Raw genomic sequence first — 19,337 nt, forward strand, 5'->3', positions numbered from 1 at the left:
CAGCCATGCTGTGGTGGGGATCCACACACAGAACAGAGGAAGACTGGCATAGATGTTAGCTCAGGGTGAATCTTCCTTAGCAAAAAAAGAAAAAAAAAGTGCAGTGTACTAGAGCATCTACTAAAAATGAATCCTTCTTTGCCATGTGCATCAGCGCCCCATAATTTATATGCTTGGTAAATATGTATCACTAGAAAGTGGACTTTCTTAAAGCAGGAGAACTCCTCTATAGTTGGCAAAACCCAAACAGGAACATGAGTAAGGACCCAAAGACGACAGGAAGCAACAGGGCAAGAAGAGATAAAGGGAAGGCTTCCCAGGGGAGAAAGGAGCCAAGTATTTTGGAAAGGAGGAGAAAGAGGTGGGCAGAGGCTGGTGTAGGTGAGAAGGGCAGAAGGTCCCACCTCTGGACAACTTACAGGAAGGTTCAAAGGTGCAAGAGGACAACTCAGGGACAGAGCCTCTTGACCGAGGCAGAAAGGAAGCCAGAAGTGTCGTCAGATGGAAGGACAGGGAATGGTTAGTGTTCATACTTCACTCGGAATCAGAAGCCCAGGGACTGGTTCCGAATCGTTCATGTAATTGAGGCAAATCAGCAAATCACTTAGCCTCCCAGAGCCTCTTTTCCTTATCTACCCAATCCCATCTCAAAAGAATTCACGGAGGTAAACACATTCTGAAATCCATTAAGTGTTATAAATTTGCACAGAATCATTATGAAGAGGCTGCCTCCCAGAGAGCAGGAGAAACTGTGTCAAAAGGTGACTTAGTGAGACTGTTGGTGTTACTGGGATTTAGAGTGAAGAGCGGCAGCTCAGGAGAGAAGAAACAAGGTATGTAGAATAAAAAGGAGGGAGAAAAAGAGACTCTGGCCCTGGAGGCAGGGCTGAGAGGGGCAGGGAGGAGCGTGGTTCCTGGGAAGCAGGCTCTAGGAGAGCAAGAAAGGGCAGAGCATGGAGGCAGGAGGAGGCAGGCAGGGAGGCACAGAGGGGGATGTCAAGCCCATTCCAGCTGGCAGACACCAAGCTCACGGAGGAGGACAACAATAATCAGGGGCTGGGTAATAATAAGGCTTCTCACTGCTGGTTTTCAATTGCAGCACAAACAAATCATTATACCTCATTGCCAACCTCCTCCTGGGGGAGTCAGGTGTCCACAAATCCAAGAAAGAGACCGGAGAAGCTTCAGGACCAAGAAAACCTGTGACTTGTCTTACGCATGTATTGCTTCTAGTTCCAGATGGGAGACCAACCAGAAGGCATGAGAGAGATCTTATTAAAGAATACCGCGAAAGACAAGGGAACTATGAAAAGAGACCCTGGAAGGAAGGGTAGAGGGCACAAAGCTGAGTCAGTTGGGAGAAGAGCAGGTGGAGGGTGGGGCCAGCAGGGAGGGGAAGGAAGGAAGGACTGTCTGAATCACAGACTTAGAGAGGAAGACCAGGATTATTCTCCAAAGGGCGGAGACCACATATTCTCTGGCCCCACCAAGGACCAACTCAGAATAAATTACAGCCTAAGGGATGTAGGTGAGATAGGAGGAGGAACTTCCTGACCAGCAGGACAGAGCAAACATGCTCACCCAACTTTTCCCCAGGCCCATCTCTCCTCTGTTTCCTAAGAAACCTTCCTTGGTTGCATTCAAGCCAACTCTAGGGCCGAGTGAACCAGTTCACGCATTCACTCAACAAACATCGAGTGCCTGCCACACACTAGACTGTGGCAATGAACAAAACAGATACGGTCCCTTCCTTCGTGGAGCTTATAGGAAGCAGACGTTGAAAACATAATGACACAACAACTACATAAATTCAACTGTGATAGACTATGGAGGGAAAGTTCGGAGCACTATTAGAAAGACAAAAGGGAAGTCATGATGAGGAGGGGGGCCAGGACAGGCCTGCTGGGGAACTGATATTTAAACTGAGACCAAAAGGACAAGAAAGAATTAACCAAGCAAAGGTCAAGGGGTGGGGAAGGCCAGATGCTCTGAGGCGGGAAGAATCTTCAGTCTCCAGGCAAGGAGGAGCCCAGCAGCCCCGGCCGCCCAGCCGGGAATCCAGGTCTTTCAGTAAAGCTCTCTACCCATTTTTGTACGAACGTCCTGTCTCTCGCATCTGAACAAAGCCATGTACCCCAATCAGAATGTCCTCAAGGGCGAGGCAGGTTTCCCCCCTCAGTCTGAGTGTTTCTGGGCCCAGAGCCTTCACACAAAAGGGCAGGCAGGGACGCTGCTGCCCGGAATTCCTGACTCAGGGGGCAGGACAAACAGGAGTTTCAAGTTCAGATACTAGATTTTGAAGTTGCTCTTTCTTCCAGTGAAGGTAGACTTCCAGGGATGGGAGAAGGCTCTAGGGCAGGGAAGGGGCGCCAGACTCATGGAATTCCATGCCCACACCTGGGGGCTCTGACTCACCCACCCACAGCCATTAAGATGGAGCCCAGTAGACGGGGCGGTTTTCTCTTTTCCAAAAACAACACAAGTCGGGAGGAGAGGGAATGTTAACAGAACCCCAGGAGACACCCTTTCTGGGCACTTTCCTTCATAAGAGAAATCAGGCAGCTACCACCTCTACTGAGCAGTGCCCAGGCCACACACTTTACCCCACTGTCATTCAGCCCTCGCACTATGAGGTGGGTCTTCTTTCTTATAAATGACGAAAATGAGGCATGGCCTTACCACAGTTCACACAGTAAGTGACAGAACTGAGATCTGAATTCAAGTCTGTTTCCAATGCCATTACTTTTGAGGCTAAGTGATGATGGGGAAGGCCCCACTATCCCAGGTCCCTCCCCATCTTCAAAACCCAAATAAAACTCCCTCTTCTTCCCAGGTCAACCCCCACCTGGTCTGACTGCTCTTCCCCTCAGTCATAGCTGGGAGACGGCAAAAGGAGCTGAACACAGCGGAGAAACCCTTAACTTCTCTTTCTGCTACCTAATCCTCTTGTGATTCCGTGCAGCCATTTCATTCAGAGACTCAGGAAGCAGTCTCTGGAGCACACTGATGCTGAACTTCATGCTTCGAACAGTCCTTTAGACCTTTTTCTGAACCTTCCTTTTATTCTGTGTCCCTCCCAGATGCCGAGCCCCATGCCCACCCTAACATTGCCAGCGCCTCCCACCGCACCCCCGCCCCCAAGATCTCTACACAGTAGGTGCTGGTGTTTCCCAGACCAGCTCAGAGACATCATCATCAGTTACCCCTCCCCACCCTCGACCCCCTCCCCCCGCCAACCCCCCTCCCAATACTGTTTCTCTCAACTCTTCTTTTGCCCAGCTTCACACACAGTCACTACCCCATAAGTGCACCCTTCCTTACATATATAGTACATTGCAAATCACACATCTGATTGGTTCATACGTTTAAGTCGGTGTTAAGAATAGAGCATACCACATGGTAGGCACTCAAAGATTTTTAGGAAGAGAAGAAAGAAGGGAGGAGGGGACTCCTGGGTGAGAGGGACCCTAGGGATCATCTAGTCCAGCAGTTCTCAGAGGAAATCTGCATCAGATCACTGGGAACACACATACCAGGGCCCCAGCCTGGATTGCCTGAATCACCTCTGGGCCTGGGTCTGGGTATACGTAAGTTAAAAAGGCTTCCCAGGTGACTGCGCCTCTGATTAAGAGCCACTGCTCTCACCCCTCATTGTGCCAGCGAGGAAACCAAGTCCTGTCCCAGAGAGACGACACTCATCCTATAAACTGGAGATGGAACTGAAACTAGAACCAGGTCTCCCAGCTCCTAACGCCACACTCACTCCATGTATCATGTTGCCTACGCTTCACCAGCCCCAGTGTCAGTCAGCAGGCCTCCAACTGGGAGCTCTCTGGGGAAGCCAATTTTACCCCATCAGGGGAGGTTCCGAGGCCAGGGCAGGGCATCCAGGCGGGAGCAGGGGCATTAATCACTGCTTTGTGAAACACACCTCATCTGCACAGAATGCACCTTGGACCCCAGGCTGACCAAACACAAGAGACCTTCGTTTCTGGTGGAGACGGGTAACACAGCAGAGTGGTAAAGCACACGAGTACATCTCGGAAGTCAGATCTAACAAGCTCTGAGACCCTGATCTACTGCTGGCACCTCTAAAAATGTAAGATGGGCCTGTGGACGCTCTCCTTTAAACACAGGCATACTGTGTTTAATATTTCTCTTAGTGATGGTGATGACACCCACATCCAGGCAGTGCATAGTGATAGACTACAGGATAACACCTAAGGCGGGCAGTGTTTCTAGGAGTGAGTGAGTGGAACATTTCTCCATTCAAACTTGGAGCACCAGGGTTGGGGAAAATAGGCTCAGTCCAAGGAAAACAATCAAGCCCAGTTCATAAACAGCTCAAGTGAAGAAAAAAGTAGCCCTCAGACTGCAGTGACAGGGTCTGCGGTGAGAAGGGCCCTTAGTATTGGGCAGACCCTGGCAGAGAATGCTAAATACCAGTAACCTCTTCTAAGGTTGTGCACGGAAGACAGAGAAAAAGACTGAGTCCTCAAGCTTTCCCTCAGTCCTGGGAATTGAACACAAGCACTGGTGACCTAGGGACACAGCTCTGAACGGTGGCCCTAAGTTGCCAACCCCAACCTACCGGCTAGAGGCCTCTGCGGCCTGGATTTGACCTGCAGGGCAGGCGTCCCTCAGGCATGGGGCTCTCCTGCCCTCCTCTCTTCCTACACCACTTGAGTGCCAAGCCTGTCACTCCTTCCTTTTTCCTTCTTTCCCCATGAAAGTCAGTGAAAAAAACTGTAAATGGCGTGGACAAACGAAAGTGAGGAGGCTGGGCAGGTCATCGAACTGGTCACCTCTATTCTGAGAAATCCAACTCAATTCTAGGTCACACTTTGGGTCTGTCCAGGGGTGTGGACATCACAGAGGGTTACAGTTTGACCTGGAGCCAAACTGTACAGGCCTGGAGGCCTAGGAGGGTGATATCGAAGGGGCCTCAAAGGCTGCCCGAAGTTTCGCCAAAACATCTTCAGCAGCTAACCATCCCCTCCTCCCATAAGAATTTAGGCCTTTTCTGGGGCCCACCATCCCAGAGGAGAGAAGCATCTGAGTTCATACTGCCCTGCCTTTACTTGATGTCACCCATGCATGAGCTTTCGGCACCTAGAAAGGTTCCCAACAATACAGGAATACATGTTTATTGAACAAAGCCTCCAGCCAGAGATGCAGCACGGGCCGCCCTTCAGGACATAGGAAGACACTGTCCCAGGTCCCGGGTACTCATCTCAGGGTGGTTTTCTTTCACCTCCAGGGAGACTCCCTGTTAATACGTGTACTCTCTCACACACAGATACAGAAATGCTGTTACATTTTATGACCTTCATCCCCTAAATGACCTTCTTTCCAACCTCCTTGAGCACCTACCCACCAGACCCCCAGGATGAGAAGAGCTGAGAACAAGCAAGATGTTGAACAGAAGCACAACGACAGAACCAGAAAGCAAGTCATAGCTGGGAGATGGCAAAAGGAGCTGAACACAGTGGAGAAACCCTTAACTTCTCTTTCTACTACCTAATCCTCTTGTGATTCCGTGCAGCCATTTCATTTAAAATCCTTCTCAGAGGCCTACGGCCTGGCATTGGAGCCAGGAGGGAGGGGAATGTTCTGGGTTGGCTGATGACGCATGGACTTCTGAGACAGGTCACCTCACCTGACTTGACAAATATTAAGCATCTGCTCTGTCATGCCCTCTGTTCAACTCTGCACACACAAAAAGGGAGGAGACGCAGGAGGGTGGCTGCCAGGGGCTGGGGGCAAGGGGGGAGGGGGAGTTCGTGTTCAGGGGGTACAGAGTTTCAGTTCGGGACGACAACAAAGTTTTGGAGATAAATGGTGATGATGAGTACACAAGAATGTGAATGTACTTAATGCCACTGAACTATACACTTAAAAACAGTTAAAATGGTAAATTTTACATTTATGCATATTTAACTAAATTTTTTATTAAGGGGGGGGAGTGAGACAGCCCTCTTCTCCTCCCTCTGAAGAACAGGCCTTCTGAATCATTCAACTGTCTTTCCTCCAGACTAAATCTTCTGACTTCTTTTGCATGTCTTTCCCCTCCTGTCATCACAGCGCTCTACCCAGCAGCCCAACATCCAGAAACCTCTCGGTTCTGGGCACAGGCCCCACGGAGCTTTGTATTCCCAGCACGCACCCATCAATGCCAAGCCACCAGCAGTTCCCAAAGGCTCAGGCTCAAGTCACTCACTCCCTCTTCTCCTCAAAAACTATCCCAGGTATATGAATAAAACCTGTGTCCACCAAGACACAGATGTAGACCGTGTGCTCCTGGAGGGCAGTAACCATTTCTCACACAGGCTGTCTCCAAGCCACGAAACAGGCCATATTCCAAAAGTCACCAAATACTTGACTGCAGAAACATCACGGAGGGGGCGATATCCCTAAGCCCACAAAGCCTGTTTGCCACAGGTCACAAATTTACAATTAAAGTGAGAAGCAAACAATATTGCTCAAAGCACACCATCTAGAATGTCAGCTGCACGCGGCCCTCCCCTCAGCACGCACCCACACACACACCACGCCACTGGGGAGCAGCCTCTGATGGCACAGGTGTCCGGCTGGGAGTCAGACCTGAGTGTGAATCTGCGCGCTGCCACGTACTGGCTGTCCAACCTTAGGCAAGTCACTCAACTTCCCAGTTCTATAAGCCTTGGTTTCTTCATGAAAATGAGGAATATCATTCACCTCAAAGGGTTACTGCGAGGGTAAGGAGATTACATAAGGAGAGGACCTACTGCATCGTAAGCGTTCATCATTATTCTTATTCCAACCCCAAAACCCCTTCTGAAACGAATCCACATTAAAATATAAATGACTTGCATCAGAACAGCCTTTGTTCCGAACTGAAGAAAGGGAGAAAAAGAAGGGCTTACTAGAGGTCTAAAGGGATAAAGGAACCGACCAGCTTCTGAGCCACATGCTGCCTGTCCCCTCAGCCCCGCTGTGACATGTGGGTCTAGGGCAGTTTCCAGGGTGAAGAATGACCTGGTCAACGCTGGAGGAACTTTCTCCTGCTTCTCCAAACCTTAGCTGGACAAGACCAAGAGCCCAGCAAGTTCACCTCTCTTGAGTCGTCTGAAGTGGATGGACAGCTTCATCAGCTTGTCCCTGTCAGCTGCTCTGCTCCCAGCCACTCACCCACCCCACAGCTCTGTTTTTCTAAAGGATATACAAGGCAAGTTGCCTCCCACCCTCTGGTTACTCCCCTGCAATCTGAGTAACGACACTCACTGGCCACACTTCTGTCTTCAAGGAGACAACTGTCAGATGAAAAGACCCGAGAGAAGTGACGAAGGTGCTGGCCTCCTCTCTCAGACACAGTATCTCTGCCTCGTGCTGCTTAGGCTTTGGGGCGCCCCTGTCTGACTGTTGTCTTGAAGATTCTTTTCTGACCACTTAGAATGAAAGACCAAGGACTACATGCTTCAGCCCCTTTCTCACAAATGTGCCTTGAAAGAAAGAGCGGGCGGGTGGTGAAGAGAGAACATGAAAATCTTCCTCCTTACAGTCTGGCTTCCAGCCTGCTCATTTCACCTTCTGAGGTGTGCTGGCAGGCAAATAAAAGCTGTCAGAAGAGTTGTGTGCAATGCACAAAAGTAACTCAGAGCCTACAGTCCTCTCTCCATGCAGAAAGAAGCAGACTTAGGAGCTCTTCCGACTTCACGGAAGAAACCTGTCTAGTCCTTTACCTCACCTTTCCCAGGTCCATAACGAGCTCACAAGAGGCACTACCGGCAATTTGGGTGGAAAAATAATTCTTCAATGTAATACCCAGACATCACAGGCTGGTTAACATCCCTCATCCCCACATACTAAATGCTGTTGGTGCTCCCCAAACATAGCGACAATTGAAGCTCCCTCCCCAGCATTTCCAAACACCTCCTGGAGGCAGGGCCACTCTAGTTGGGAACTACCGAGTAAGAACCTGTATCGTTTTGTGTTGCACGGTGCCCAGCACACACAAGGCACGCTTTGCAGCTTATGGGTTGAATCTAGTGGGAAAGGACAAGTCACAGGAATACTTAGATCCATGGCTCTTACCAAGCGAACAATCCCTGAACTCCTACTATGTGCTGTTTTTGTAGGCACTGTGAGGGATCAACAGGAAATATGGATCATGATCCCTACATGTAAGGAGGTGATAGGAAAAACAAGACCATAAAACAGTATTCAACACGAGGCAATACATAATCAAATGCTAAATTGTAGGATCCGGGAGGTGGTGGGGAATGTGACCAGTGAGGGCTGGCACAGCCAGAGGAGGCTTCACGGAAAAAGCAGAAGTTGTGGTGGCTTGAAGGAGGTGGAATTTTCTTCACTCAGCCCTACTGGTCCTCAATCTGTCCCCCCAAGGACCACCGTTCACAGAAAACTCCTCCATGGGGCCAGCCCGGTGGCGCAGCGGTTAAGTGCGCACGTTCTGCTTCGGCGGCCCGGGGTTCGCCAGTTCGGATGCCAGGTGTGGACATGGCACCACTTGGCAAAAGCCATGCTGTGGTAGGCATCCCACATATAAAGTAGAGGAAGATGGGCACAGATGTTAGCTCAGGGCCAGTCTTCCTCAGCAAAAAGAGGAGGACTGGCGGCAGATGTTAGCTCAGGGCTAATCTTCCCCCCCAAAAAACAAAAAAAAAAAAACCCCACAAAACTCTTCCAAACCAAAAAAAAAAAAAAAAAAAAACACTCCTCCAAACCTGTGGTTCCAGGAGCCAATCAGCAATCCAAGCCCTTCAGATCCTATCCTCCAATGGTTCCTGGTGGAAGAGGGTGTGAGAAATTTCCCATTCTCCCTCAGAAGACCGGCCAGTGTGAGGCCTGCTTTAAGGAGGCTGTCTCATCGTAAAGGCAGGGGTGCAGTGACCGCCACCTGCACTGACTCAGGCACAGACCCTAAAGGGTGGGGGTTCCCGCTGTGATTACAGAAACTCTCCACTTTACCTGTCACCTTGGCCCTGTAAGATGCTCCTGCTGTGGGGACATGCACTTCCCAGATGAGTCTGAGGTCCTAACTGCCTCCTCCCTTACCACCCACCACCCTTTTTCTCAGGCAGAATCTCCACTTCCTCCATTCGTCTCGAAGGCTCCTCTCGCAGGCTGTGCCACCAAACACTTCTCACAGCCCATCCCACCATCTCCTCCTCGGCCACCAGCCTGACATTTAAGCTGCTCCTGGAGTCTGGCTCCTCCAAGAAGCCCAACACTGCGGCTTCCCCAACCCTATGTCACTTCAAACACGCAAAATCAGTAACACTCCCCCTACACACCCCACTCAACCTTTACGTGTGCACTATGTAAACTGAGCGTCTCATCTATGTATGTACAGTACCTCTCTAAGGTGGGGGAAGAAGCCCACTTCCCGCAGACCACAAGACCCACGCCCAAGGCTGGGCCTCCCTGTGCTTATCTCTGTGAGACTCTGCTACCTTCCAACCCCAGCCACCACTCAGGCTAAGAACATTTAGTCACACACACCCCCCAGGTAACTGTGCGAGGAGGTGGGTATGTTAATTAGCTTGACTGTACTAATCACTTCACTATGTAGACGAATATCAAAACATCATATTGTACACCTGAAATATATACAATTTTTATTTAAAAACTAAAACATCTAGTGAGACACCCTTCTCCCTCACCTGCTCTGGTCAACAAGCACACTCCCACCCTCTGCAGAGCCACATGTGAGCCCATACAGACCAGACACCCTCCCCCCAATAAAAAGGAAGATCACACAAGTCACATGTCCTTTCCAAATACATATACCTTTACCCTCTGAAACAAAGAAACAAACAAAAATATTTTTCCCCTCCCATAGGAAGGCTCAGAAGAAATCCTTTTGGAAATTAAGCCTGGAGTTTCCAACCCACCCTCAGGCCCCAAGACCTCTGGGTATTGATCAAATGCTCTGCCGTAAGACGGGCCCCATTCCAGGGTCTCCCAATTCTGGTCATCACGAAACTCCACCGGCTGGCTCACCTCTATCTACTCTTTCTGCAACAACGCCAGCTTGGTTTTCTGATACGTGATTTATTCCTCTCTCAATCAACTAACCAAATTTTTTTTTGTCTTGTAAAAAGTAAAAACAATTCTTGTTATATGCTCTCCTGGCATGCTAAAGTCTTCTGCTAAAGTCCTTATCATGGTTTGCAACTTTATATATATGTAATTATACATATATGATTATTTTATTAATGCCTCTGCCTACTACTACACTGTAGGAAAACCACATCTGCTTTGTTCATCCGTGTGTCCGCTGTGCCGAGTTCTAGATCTCTACTCAAACAGAACACGAAATCCTTCTTCTTTCTTCAAATAGAACTCTAGTTAGCTAGGACATCCTCAGGCTGCCTGGTCACTGGACAAAATCTCCAGGGGCTCCTTGGGTCACGACAATTCTACCCCTTTCTTGTCTCCTCCCCCTGCCATTCCCTACCCTTATAAAGAACAAAGAGCCTCAAGTACCCTTTCAGTTACCCTCTGAAGGAGCTTCCTGTAGACGGGAGAATCCTAGACTCACGTTGATGACTGGTTGGTTGGGAGGAGAACGGCAGGAAGAACAGGAGAGAGGAGAGGATGAATGTGGGCTGGAGACAGGGTCCAAGTCTTCTACCAAGTACTGTTTTTATCTCATCCTGTATTCTGTGGGCATTCAAGAAAGGCTTTGAGAGTTGACTCATTAACCTGATTATTTTTTGTACTATTTCTTCAACCTGGGAAAGAAAAGATTGAGGGAGATGGGGGCGTAAACAGAGTATTGGTGGAGGGGAAAAGAGTGGATACCACAATTCAAGATGACTGACCACAGGACAACAGAAAATTCACAGCAATCAGATTTAACAAAAACCTCCGGACCTTGAGGGTTCTAAGATATTGAGGAAAGCAATGACAGTTAAGAAAAGGGGAGCCTGAGCCTACAAAGGCATTTCTTACATGGATGCTCCCAGAGCTCTGATTAAATAGCTTAGTATAGTACTGAGCACAATATTACATTCTTCCCATAGTATCTAGAACCTGATTCTTGATACAGTAGACTGACAATGCTTGGTGACCGACTGATGCAGGAAAGAACATTAGTGACAACTTTCTTTTGTACAGTGTTGTCTGGAGACAGAAAGATCAGTCAGGCAGACTCTCAGATTACTTCTGGAGATGCTCTCCAGGCCCAGAACTGTTTTATGTTTCTGGGTTGAGAGGTTACTGCATTTCTTATTTATAGACCTATGCCAGAGTGCAAGCTTGTAAAGAGCGACTGCACACTTCCTGCCATCTTGTCCCCAAGATGACAAGCAAGGACACTACATATCCAAACTGTGAGCTACCCTTAGGCACATAGTTCAAAGATGAAAGGAACGGAGGCCAGATCTGAAATTAGGATTCTATGCAGCACGGTCTAACTGAGTTCTTTGGGCAAGCACAAGTGGGCGAAGCAGCTGGCTCCCCTGCTGACCCTCTTACTGTTATCTTAACTGCCAAACCTTCACTTTTCCAAAGACCCTCCCCTCCATGTATCACTAAGGGCTGTGGCAACCTGTCCTAACCCAGCATAATGAGTGTGGTGTCTCTTCCCTCATTTGGGGAATGGCTGAACACCTAGTTTCAGCAAAGTTCTCTGCAATCTTCCTTCCATCGTTTTGCCAAAGCAGCATTTCACTTCACTCCAAAAGCCACTTGCCACCGAAACAGCCCCACCCATTCGCAGTCCTCTAGGAAAAAATGCCATTACTTCTGCTGCAGGAGGTCAGTCTTCCAGTTCCCCTGCCTGAGGCATCTGTCGTCAACATTTGGACAGCTAGCACATCAGAACACAGTAGCAGTCCCACGTTGCTCAGCAGCCTAGAAATGCAGCCCAGAACTGCCAGCTTTCCCAGTGGTGCTGGCTCCACAGCCTTGTGAAGAGAGAAGGAAAGGGAAGAGACTTCTCCAAAGAACAGACACAACAACACAAAATCATTCGAAAAAGAACATCCCTGTCAGCACTTCTACCAGGCAACAAGTCCCTCTTGACTACGATCCGTGGTTTTATTTCAATACAGCAATAGGGAGCACAGCTCCATAGTTTCAAGGACACTGCAGTCTAAAACTTCCAGATGGCCAGACAGTAAAGAGAAGCTGTGTGATTTATGAAGTGGGTCAATCAAAGGGAGTAACACAAGAGGAAAGAGGTCAGCTTGGGGTATGCTCCCTCCTTGTCCCGTCCATCTCCACTGACACTTATCCTTTAGGAGAAGCCAAGAGTCCTAAGTCAGAAGATTCTTCTGGACTGTAACCAAGCTTGGACACAGAGAAAGTTTGAAACAAAAGGCCCAAATTTTCTCTTGGATGATCCTAACTTTACTTCAAGGGCATTGCTCAGATGGAGGGTTCCAGAACTGTGTTTACCACCAAACAAGGTCTGATTCCAAAAACAACTGAGAAAAGACATACTCTTAATTGTGTGTATATAAAAGAGGGGCAAGAGGAAGCCAAACAAAAGTGACATTAATTGAATGCTTTCTCTAAGCAAGCATTATGCTAAGAGCTTTCACTTGTTATAACAACCATTTATTCCACAAACATTTGAGACCCCACTATGTGAAAAACACTGTTATAGGCACTGGGGATGCAAAAAGGAACAAAATAGCCAAAATTCTAGTTTTCACTCAACTTACATCTTAGTCAAGGTTGATAAAAATAAATCTATATGTCAGCTGGTAATAAACGATATGAAGAAAAAGCAGACTAAAGGAATGCTATATAAAATTTTACATAAAAATAAAGGGAGGGGCTGACCCGGTGGTGCAGCGGTTAAGTTCGCACGTTCCACTTCTCGGCGGCCCGGGGCTCACCGGTTCGGATCCTGGGTGCGGACATGGCACCACTTGGCAAAAGCCATGCTGTGGTAGGCGTCCCACGTATAAAGTAGAGGAAGATGGGCACGGATGTTAGCTCAGGGCCAGTCTTCCTCAGAAAAAAGAGGAGGATTGGCGGTAGATAGCTGAGGGCTAATCTTTCTTAAAAATAAATAAATAAATAAATAAAATAAAGGGAAAGGAGGCAGCCTGGTGGCGCAGGAGTTAAGTTCACACAGTCTGCTTCGGCAGCCTGGGGTTCACCGGTTTGGATCCCAGGCGTGGACCTATGTACCGCTCATTCAGCCATGCTGAGGCAGGCGTCCCACATACAAAATAGAGGAAGATGGGCACAGATGTTAGCTCAGGGCCAATCTTCCTCAGCAAAAAGAGGACTGGTGGCAGATGTTAGCTCAGGGCTAATCTCCTTCAATAAAATTTTTAAAATAAATAAATAAATAAAAATAAAGGGAGGGAGTGCTATTTTAGATACAGTTGTCCTGGAAGGCTTCTCTGATTGCCATTTGATAACAATTAATGACAATAAGGGCTAGCATATATGGTCACTGTGTGCTAGGACCTGGACTAAGTACTGGACATGCAATATTTCATTTAATCCTTAGCAAGTCTCAGTTCAGTACTATTACCATCCTCTCTGATATAGATGAGAAAACGGAGGGGCTGGCCCCGTGGCCAAGTGGTTAAGTTCGCACACTCCGCTGCAGGCGGCCCAGTGTTTCGTTGGTTCGAATCCTGGGCGCGGACATGGCACTGCTCATCAAACCACGCTGAGGCAGCGTCCCACAAGCCACAACTAGAAGGACCCACAACGAAGAATATACAACTATGTACCAGGGAGCTTTGGGGAGAGAAAGGAAAAATAAATAAATAAATAAAATAAAATCTTAAAAAAAAAAAAATAGAAAACGGAGCCTTAGAGAAGTAAGGCCCTTTGCAGAATCTCCAGCGAGCAGGGCAAGAAGAGAGAGCAAGGGGGCCGGCCCAGGGGCCGAGTGGTTAAGTTTGCATGCTCCATTTCGGCGGCCCAGGGTTTCACTGGTTCAGATCGTGGGCACGGACACGGCACCGCTCATCAAGCCATGCTGAGGTGGCATCCCAAATGCCACAACTAGAAGGACCCACAACTAAAAATACACAACTATGTACCACGGGCCTTTGGGGAGAAAGAGGAAAAAATAAAACCTTTAAAAAAATAAAAGAAGAGAGAGCAAGGCCAAGGCTGCACAGTAAGTGAGGAAGCCGGACTTGAACTCAGGAATACAATCCCATGCTACCGTGCTGATGGAGAGATGGAACCTCAAAGAGGTCAAGTGTGCCTGTGGTCACAAAGTGGCAGGGCCACCTGCCCTCCCCACACATAGCTAAGAGATGAGTGCAATTCAATCTTCCCTAATATCACACTATTACTCTCATCAGCAGCTGGAAACCAAGCCTTACCTCGAAACAAGAGGAGAAAGACAACTTGGGCTCTTCAAGGCCAGCTGATAAATGCTGACTACGTTCCTCTCCCCTCCCCCCAGACCTCCAACACAAGTCGGTGAAGTAAAGGGAAACATGCTTTGTTGCTAATTCTCCAGGTTACGGTTTCTTACTGGAAAACAGACAGGAACAGAACAAGGGATGACTGGGCTAGCTGCTCCACAGTGCCCCAGCAGCTCTCTGAGTGGAGCGAAGGGGACAGGCACTGAGAAGAGGTCAGAGGCAAGGAGAAAGCAGCCCTCTCTAGCCCCATTTCAAGAAAGCACAGCTCTCCCTCAAGCTCTGGAGGACTGGGGTGATAGTGGGGGAAGAGGAATGCTTTCTTAAGAAGCATGAGGCAGGAAAGACGGAAGACAGGGAGCAGGTCACCCAGCTCTCTTGAGGGAGAGAGAGGAGAATAAGGCAGGAGGCTTGAGGAAGAAGGCTCACGTTGCTTCAAGCAGATCAGTCCAGAAGGGAAATACCACATCCAAGGTCAGAGGGTGTTTGCAGAATTGCTGGAAATCCCGGGTTGAGGTTCCAGGCCGAATTACCAGAAGAGGCTAAAGGGAAAGAAAACCCAAGCAGAGTCCCACAAGGCTTAAACCAAAGGTCAGGATTTGGACCAACCCGTTTTTTATTGTATGTCAGTCACCACAGCCACAGGAACCTGTAGCCAGAGTTAATCAACAACCAAGGTGGTCAGGGAAGATGGGGTTCATGGCAGAGAGGAGCACATTAAGGGGAGCCTGGATTTCCATCTTACATCCACCTGGCTTAACTTGAGAAATGTAGTTCACACCGACCTTTAGAATCTTTTCCCCAAAGCCTTCAGACCCTCTCCCCACCAACACACACACACACACACACACACACACACACACAGAAATTCAATGCTCAGTCTCCCTCTTCAGCAACTTATCACCTTATCTCCAGCAAGTCAGGTCTCCTAGTCCAACACTGCACCAAACAAATTATGACCTGAATGGCAAGAAAAACTGTGTCACCTAAAGAAACCCAATTAACGACATGACTCTGCTCTCTTCAATTCCCCTCCAGTCATATCCAGGGCACCGGTGTGGCTGACCGCCTTTCCGGCTACTGGCCATGTTCCTTGGCTAACTCAAAAGCCAGAAGACAATTTAAACTGGGGCCTCCAGAGAACATAACCCAGAGATGGGAAATCCTGCTCTCCCCACACCTTGGCCTGTTGAGAAAGCCCGAAGGACACAGGACAAAAACACCACCTGGGTGACAGTCTGGAGTGTTCAGCTTGAAATCTCTAAGTTGCCCCTTCAGCCAGAGCTCCTTGCTGAAGAAAAACACATAAATGCTCCTGAAAGCTCCCAAATGAGTGTGTGCAAGTGCCCCAGGAGGGACAATAGAAAAGGTATTTCGAAGAAATTCCTGCTGCGATTGTTTCCTTTTATTCCTTTTCTAATTAGCCCCTCCCTTGAGAAATCTCCATTACCTCGCCCTCCCTCCAGCAAACATACAACATACCCACTGCTCTCCCTCACCTCCTGAGGGACCACATGCAGCGTGTGTTTTGTGTGTGTGCATACATATAAACATCCTCTTCCCAGGCTAGTTTCCGAAGAGAATCCATGCTTCCCCTCCTCCCCAGTGCACTTGTCTTTCCTCCCAGCCCCACACCGCTGCAGAGTTGGTAATGCAATATTCAGGGACCCTGAGACCGGAAATGCCTGGTTCTGGACTGCTGCACTTGAAACAAGAGAGAAGGGATGGGGAGAGTCGAACATGGGGATGAGGGGCGACGGCAGGAGGTGTGGAGTGGAGAGGGGAGGCTGAAATTCCGACCAGAGAAGAGATGCAATTCAAGGGTGGGCGAGGAGGAGAAAGGGTGACGAGGGGGAGGCTGTCAAGACAGTTGCAAAGTCAAAATTCGAGGAACCGAGAAAGAGGAGGGGGAGGAAGAAGATATAAGTAAGGGCAATGGTGGAAAGGCCCAAGAGGAGGTATGGGGCCAGGGAGGGGACCACAACAAAGATTCTGCAGGTGATGGGGGCCTAAGTTTAGGGGAACCAGGAGTGATCCTCAAACACCTTGGAGGAAGGGGGTCCGGAATCTCAGTAAAGGTAGAGGTGGCTAGGAAGCGTGGGGGCGGGGCACCACAGGGTGGGGACCGAACGGGCTCCCAGAATCTGCAGCGAGTGGAGAGAGGGGGAGCAGGGGCGGGGGCCCAGCAGCGGCGGGCGCCCGGGAAAGGGGCGGGGGTGGCCGAGGGGGACGGGGCTGGCGGAGGGGGCGACCAGGGAGCACGTGAGGTGTGCAGCCACCCCGCTCCTCTGCGGCGGGGCCTGGAAGCAGGGCGAGGCTGGGGGGCGGCGCGCTCACCCGCAGGGCGGACAGGTCGATGTCGTCCAGGCTGCGGGCGGGGGCTGGGTCGCCCATGGCCTCCGCGGGGAACGGGGCCCCGGGGCCGCTCACGCTCCGGCTCGGTTATTCCGCTGCCGCCGTCGCCGCTTCTCCCCCATCGGGGGATCCCGGGGGCGGACTCCACCGTGCCTCCCCCGGAGAACGGGGAGGGGGAGGGCCGGCGGGAGGACCGACCCACCGACTGACAGGCGCTCTCGCCCGGGAGCTTGCCACCCGAGCTCCCCACTCTCCTGCGCAGGCGCGGAGTGGCCGTGCACCGGGAGGGTGGTAAAGGGAACGTGACGCGAGCGCGCCGGGTTCCCCCTCCCCCTCGGCGTCGACACCTGCGCGCAGGCGCAAGAGAGAGAGCGAAAGGCGCGCGCGAGGACTGAGCGACTGCGCGAGCCTGGCGTGAAAGAAGTGGGCGGCGGCCGAGGCGGCCGCGGAGCGCGCCCACCAGCTGGCGCGCATGCGCACACGCGCTTCCTTCTCTTCGCCTATTTTTTGCCCTTTCTTTCCCCCATTTCCTTCTTAGCTCTCCTTTGACACCTTTCCTTCCCTTTCCCTCCTCTTTCCTGTGCCCAGCTGCCAATCAAGCCACCCACCTCTCTATTTGCGGGGGAAGGGGGGCGGGACCCAACCCCCTCTGTTACTTGGGGGGTTGTTATGGTAACTCCCCACGCGAGGGCTGGGTGGCCTCTAGATAGGATGGGCTGTCCACCCACCTAGTTGCCATGGCAACAGTGGAGCCGCTGAGGGAGGGGCCTCTCCGTGAGAACGTGGCTGTAGAAACCACTTGGGGAGTGGAGACGGGGGACTGGCTGCCTCGGGGATGCCCTTTACCCCCTTCCCTGGCTGGAGTCAGGGGTGTTGAGGAGGCAAATCTCAGATCTCAGGATAGGGAATCCTACCGCAGGGCTTTATCTCTGCACCTCTTGTTCTGCACAAAGGAACTGTTTCAACAATTATTCATTGACTGATCCCTGGAGCCGCGCGTGGGGAAAGGGGTGGCAGGGAGAGGCGGAGGGGAAGAGAAGAAATCTATGTCCAATCCCTTCAAATCTTGCTTGGGTCACCTTAGGTCTAGCCGTGTTGGCACAGCACCCGCAGCCATTAGCCTCACTAGAGGCTGGGTAATGCTATGTAAAGAACAAGGAGTCGTGTTCTACCACTGACATGCTGTGTGACCTTGAGCAAGTTGCTTTGCTCCTCTGGGCTTTTCTTTCACTGTAAAGTTGAGGGAGAAGGTTGCTTGATCCCTAAGATCACTTCCAGCAACAATACTATCTCCAAAAGACCCCACCACCAGCCTTAATACAAACATCACTTAGGAGAGTTGGAATCGAAAGTCTGGATCCTTCTCCTCAGTACATTCACATTCACATGCACATGTGAAAAAGTTTTGCTTCCCTCCCTTCCTATTTATCTTGCCATTGTCCTTGTCGAAGCCACCATCCCCACTCACCTCCATTACTCTTATCAGCCTCCTACTTGGTCTTCCTGCCTGACCCGCTTAAGTCAACTCTCCATACCCAGAGTGATTTTTCTAAAACTCAAATCTGATGTCACTCTCAAACTAAGACCCTTCGCTGGCTCCCCAATGTCTTTTTTTTTTTTTTTTTTAAGATTTTACTTTTCCTTCTTCTCCTCAAAGCCCCCCCAGTACATAGTTGTATATTTTAGTTGCGGGTCCTTCTAGCTGTGGCATGGGACGCCGCCTCAGCATGGGTTGATCTGAGGTGCTAGGTCCGTGCCCCGGACCCAAAGCTAGTGTAACTCTGGGCCACCAAAGCGGAGGGTGCGAACTTAACCACTTGGCCACTGGGCTGGCCCCTCCCCAAGTAGAGTCTAAAGTGTAGCATGAAAGATCCTTCAGGATTCTGCCTGCTTTTCCTGCCTTCTTTTTCAACACTCCACCATTCCACCTCACATGTTCTAGCCATACTGAAATCCTCTACTCACAGCTCCCAGAACTCAACTGGTCCTCCTCCAGCCATGCACTTGCTGTTTCTTCTCCCTGGAATATTCTGACCATGCCCACTCTCACTGCCCTTTGCTTTGTTCTACGTGTCTAAATCATCTCCTCCACGAAGCCTACCTTGACCCACTAAGACTGAGTTTGGCTCTTCCATTTTAGCTGCATGGCTTAAACCCATGGTAACATTTAACACTTGAATTGTAAATATCTGTTGAATCTCCTTAATGGTGGGAATTCTGTCAGTCTTGTTCAACACAAGGCCTGGAACCCACGAGAGGTTCAGTAACATTTAAGTGAGTGAAGGCCCCTGTTGTTTGGGTAGGCACTGTGATATATAGTAATTCAAGGTCAAGACTGTGGGATAGTAGGAAGAAAACACAGAATTTGAAGTTAGTGCTTTGGGCAAGTCATTAATCTCTCTGAGGCTCAATTCAGGCTCAATCTGTAAAACAGGAATAATAAGAGGGAGGTTAGGGTAAACTAAAATTAGCTATGTACAGGACTTGGTGTATCCTAGGTCTTTAATAAATTTACTAACACCTGACTTGTAGGCAGTGTTTAATAAGGAGATGCTGAATCAATGAATAAGCAAATTAAGATCACAGGGATAGGATAAATGATCACTCAAACCTAAGAGGCAGTGT

The 19,337-nt window shown here is 49.8% G+C and overlaps 1 protein-coding gene across 50 annotated transcripts in view; it reads right to left on the reverse strand.

Annotated features, from left to right (window-relative positions):
- MINK1 (misshapen like kinase 1) overlaps nucleotides 1-17,359 on the reverse strand; it is a 50,815-nt gene extending 33,456 nt beyond the window's left edge. For 49 of the 50 annotated variants that reach the window (XM_070228043.1, XM_070228042.1, XM_070228041.1 and 46 more), the window contains exon 1: nucleotides 16,695-17,328. In XM_070228043.1, the coding sequence (XP_070084144.1) occupies nucleotides 16,695-16,751 (57 nt within the window). In that variant the 5' untranslated portion in view covers nucleotides 16,752-17,328. Of the gene's footprint in view, nucleotides 1-16,694 lie in introns of all 50 variants that reach the window. The other variant, XM_070228027.1, reaches the window with a different exon arrangement.
- Between the last annotated feature and the right edge of the window lie 1,978 nt (nucleotides 17,360-19,337).

Source organism: Equus caballus, chromosome 11, assembly GCF_041296265.1.
Source record: "Equus caballus isolate H_3958 breed thoroughbred chromosome 11, TB-T2T, whole genome shotgun sequence".
NCBI classification, from domain to species: Eukaryota; Metazoa; Chordata; class Mammalia; order Perissodactyla; family Equidae; genus Equus; species Equus caballus.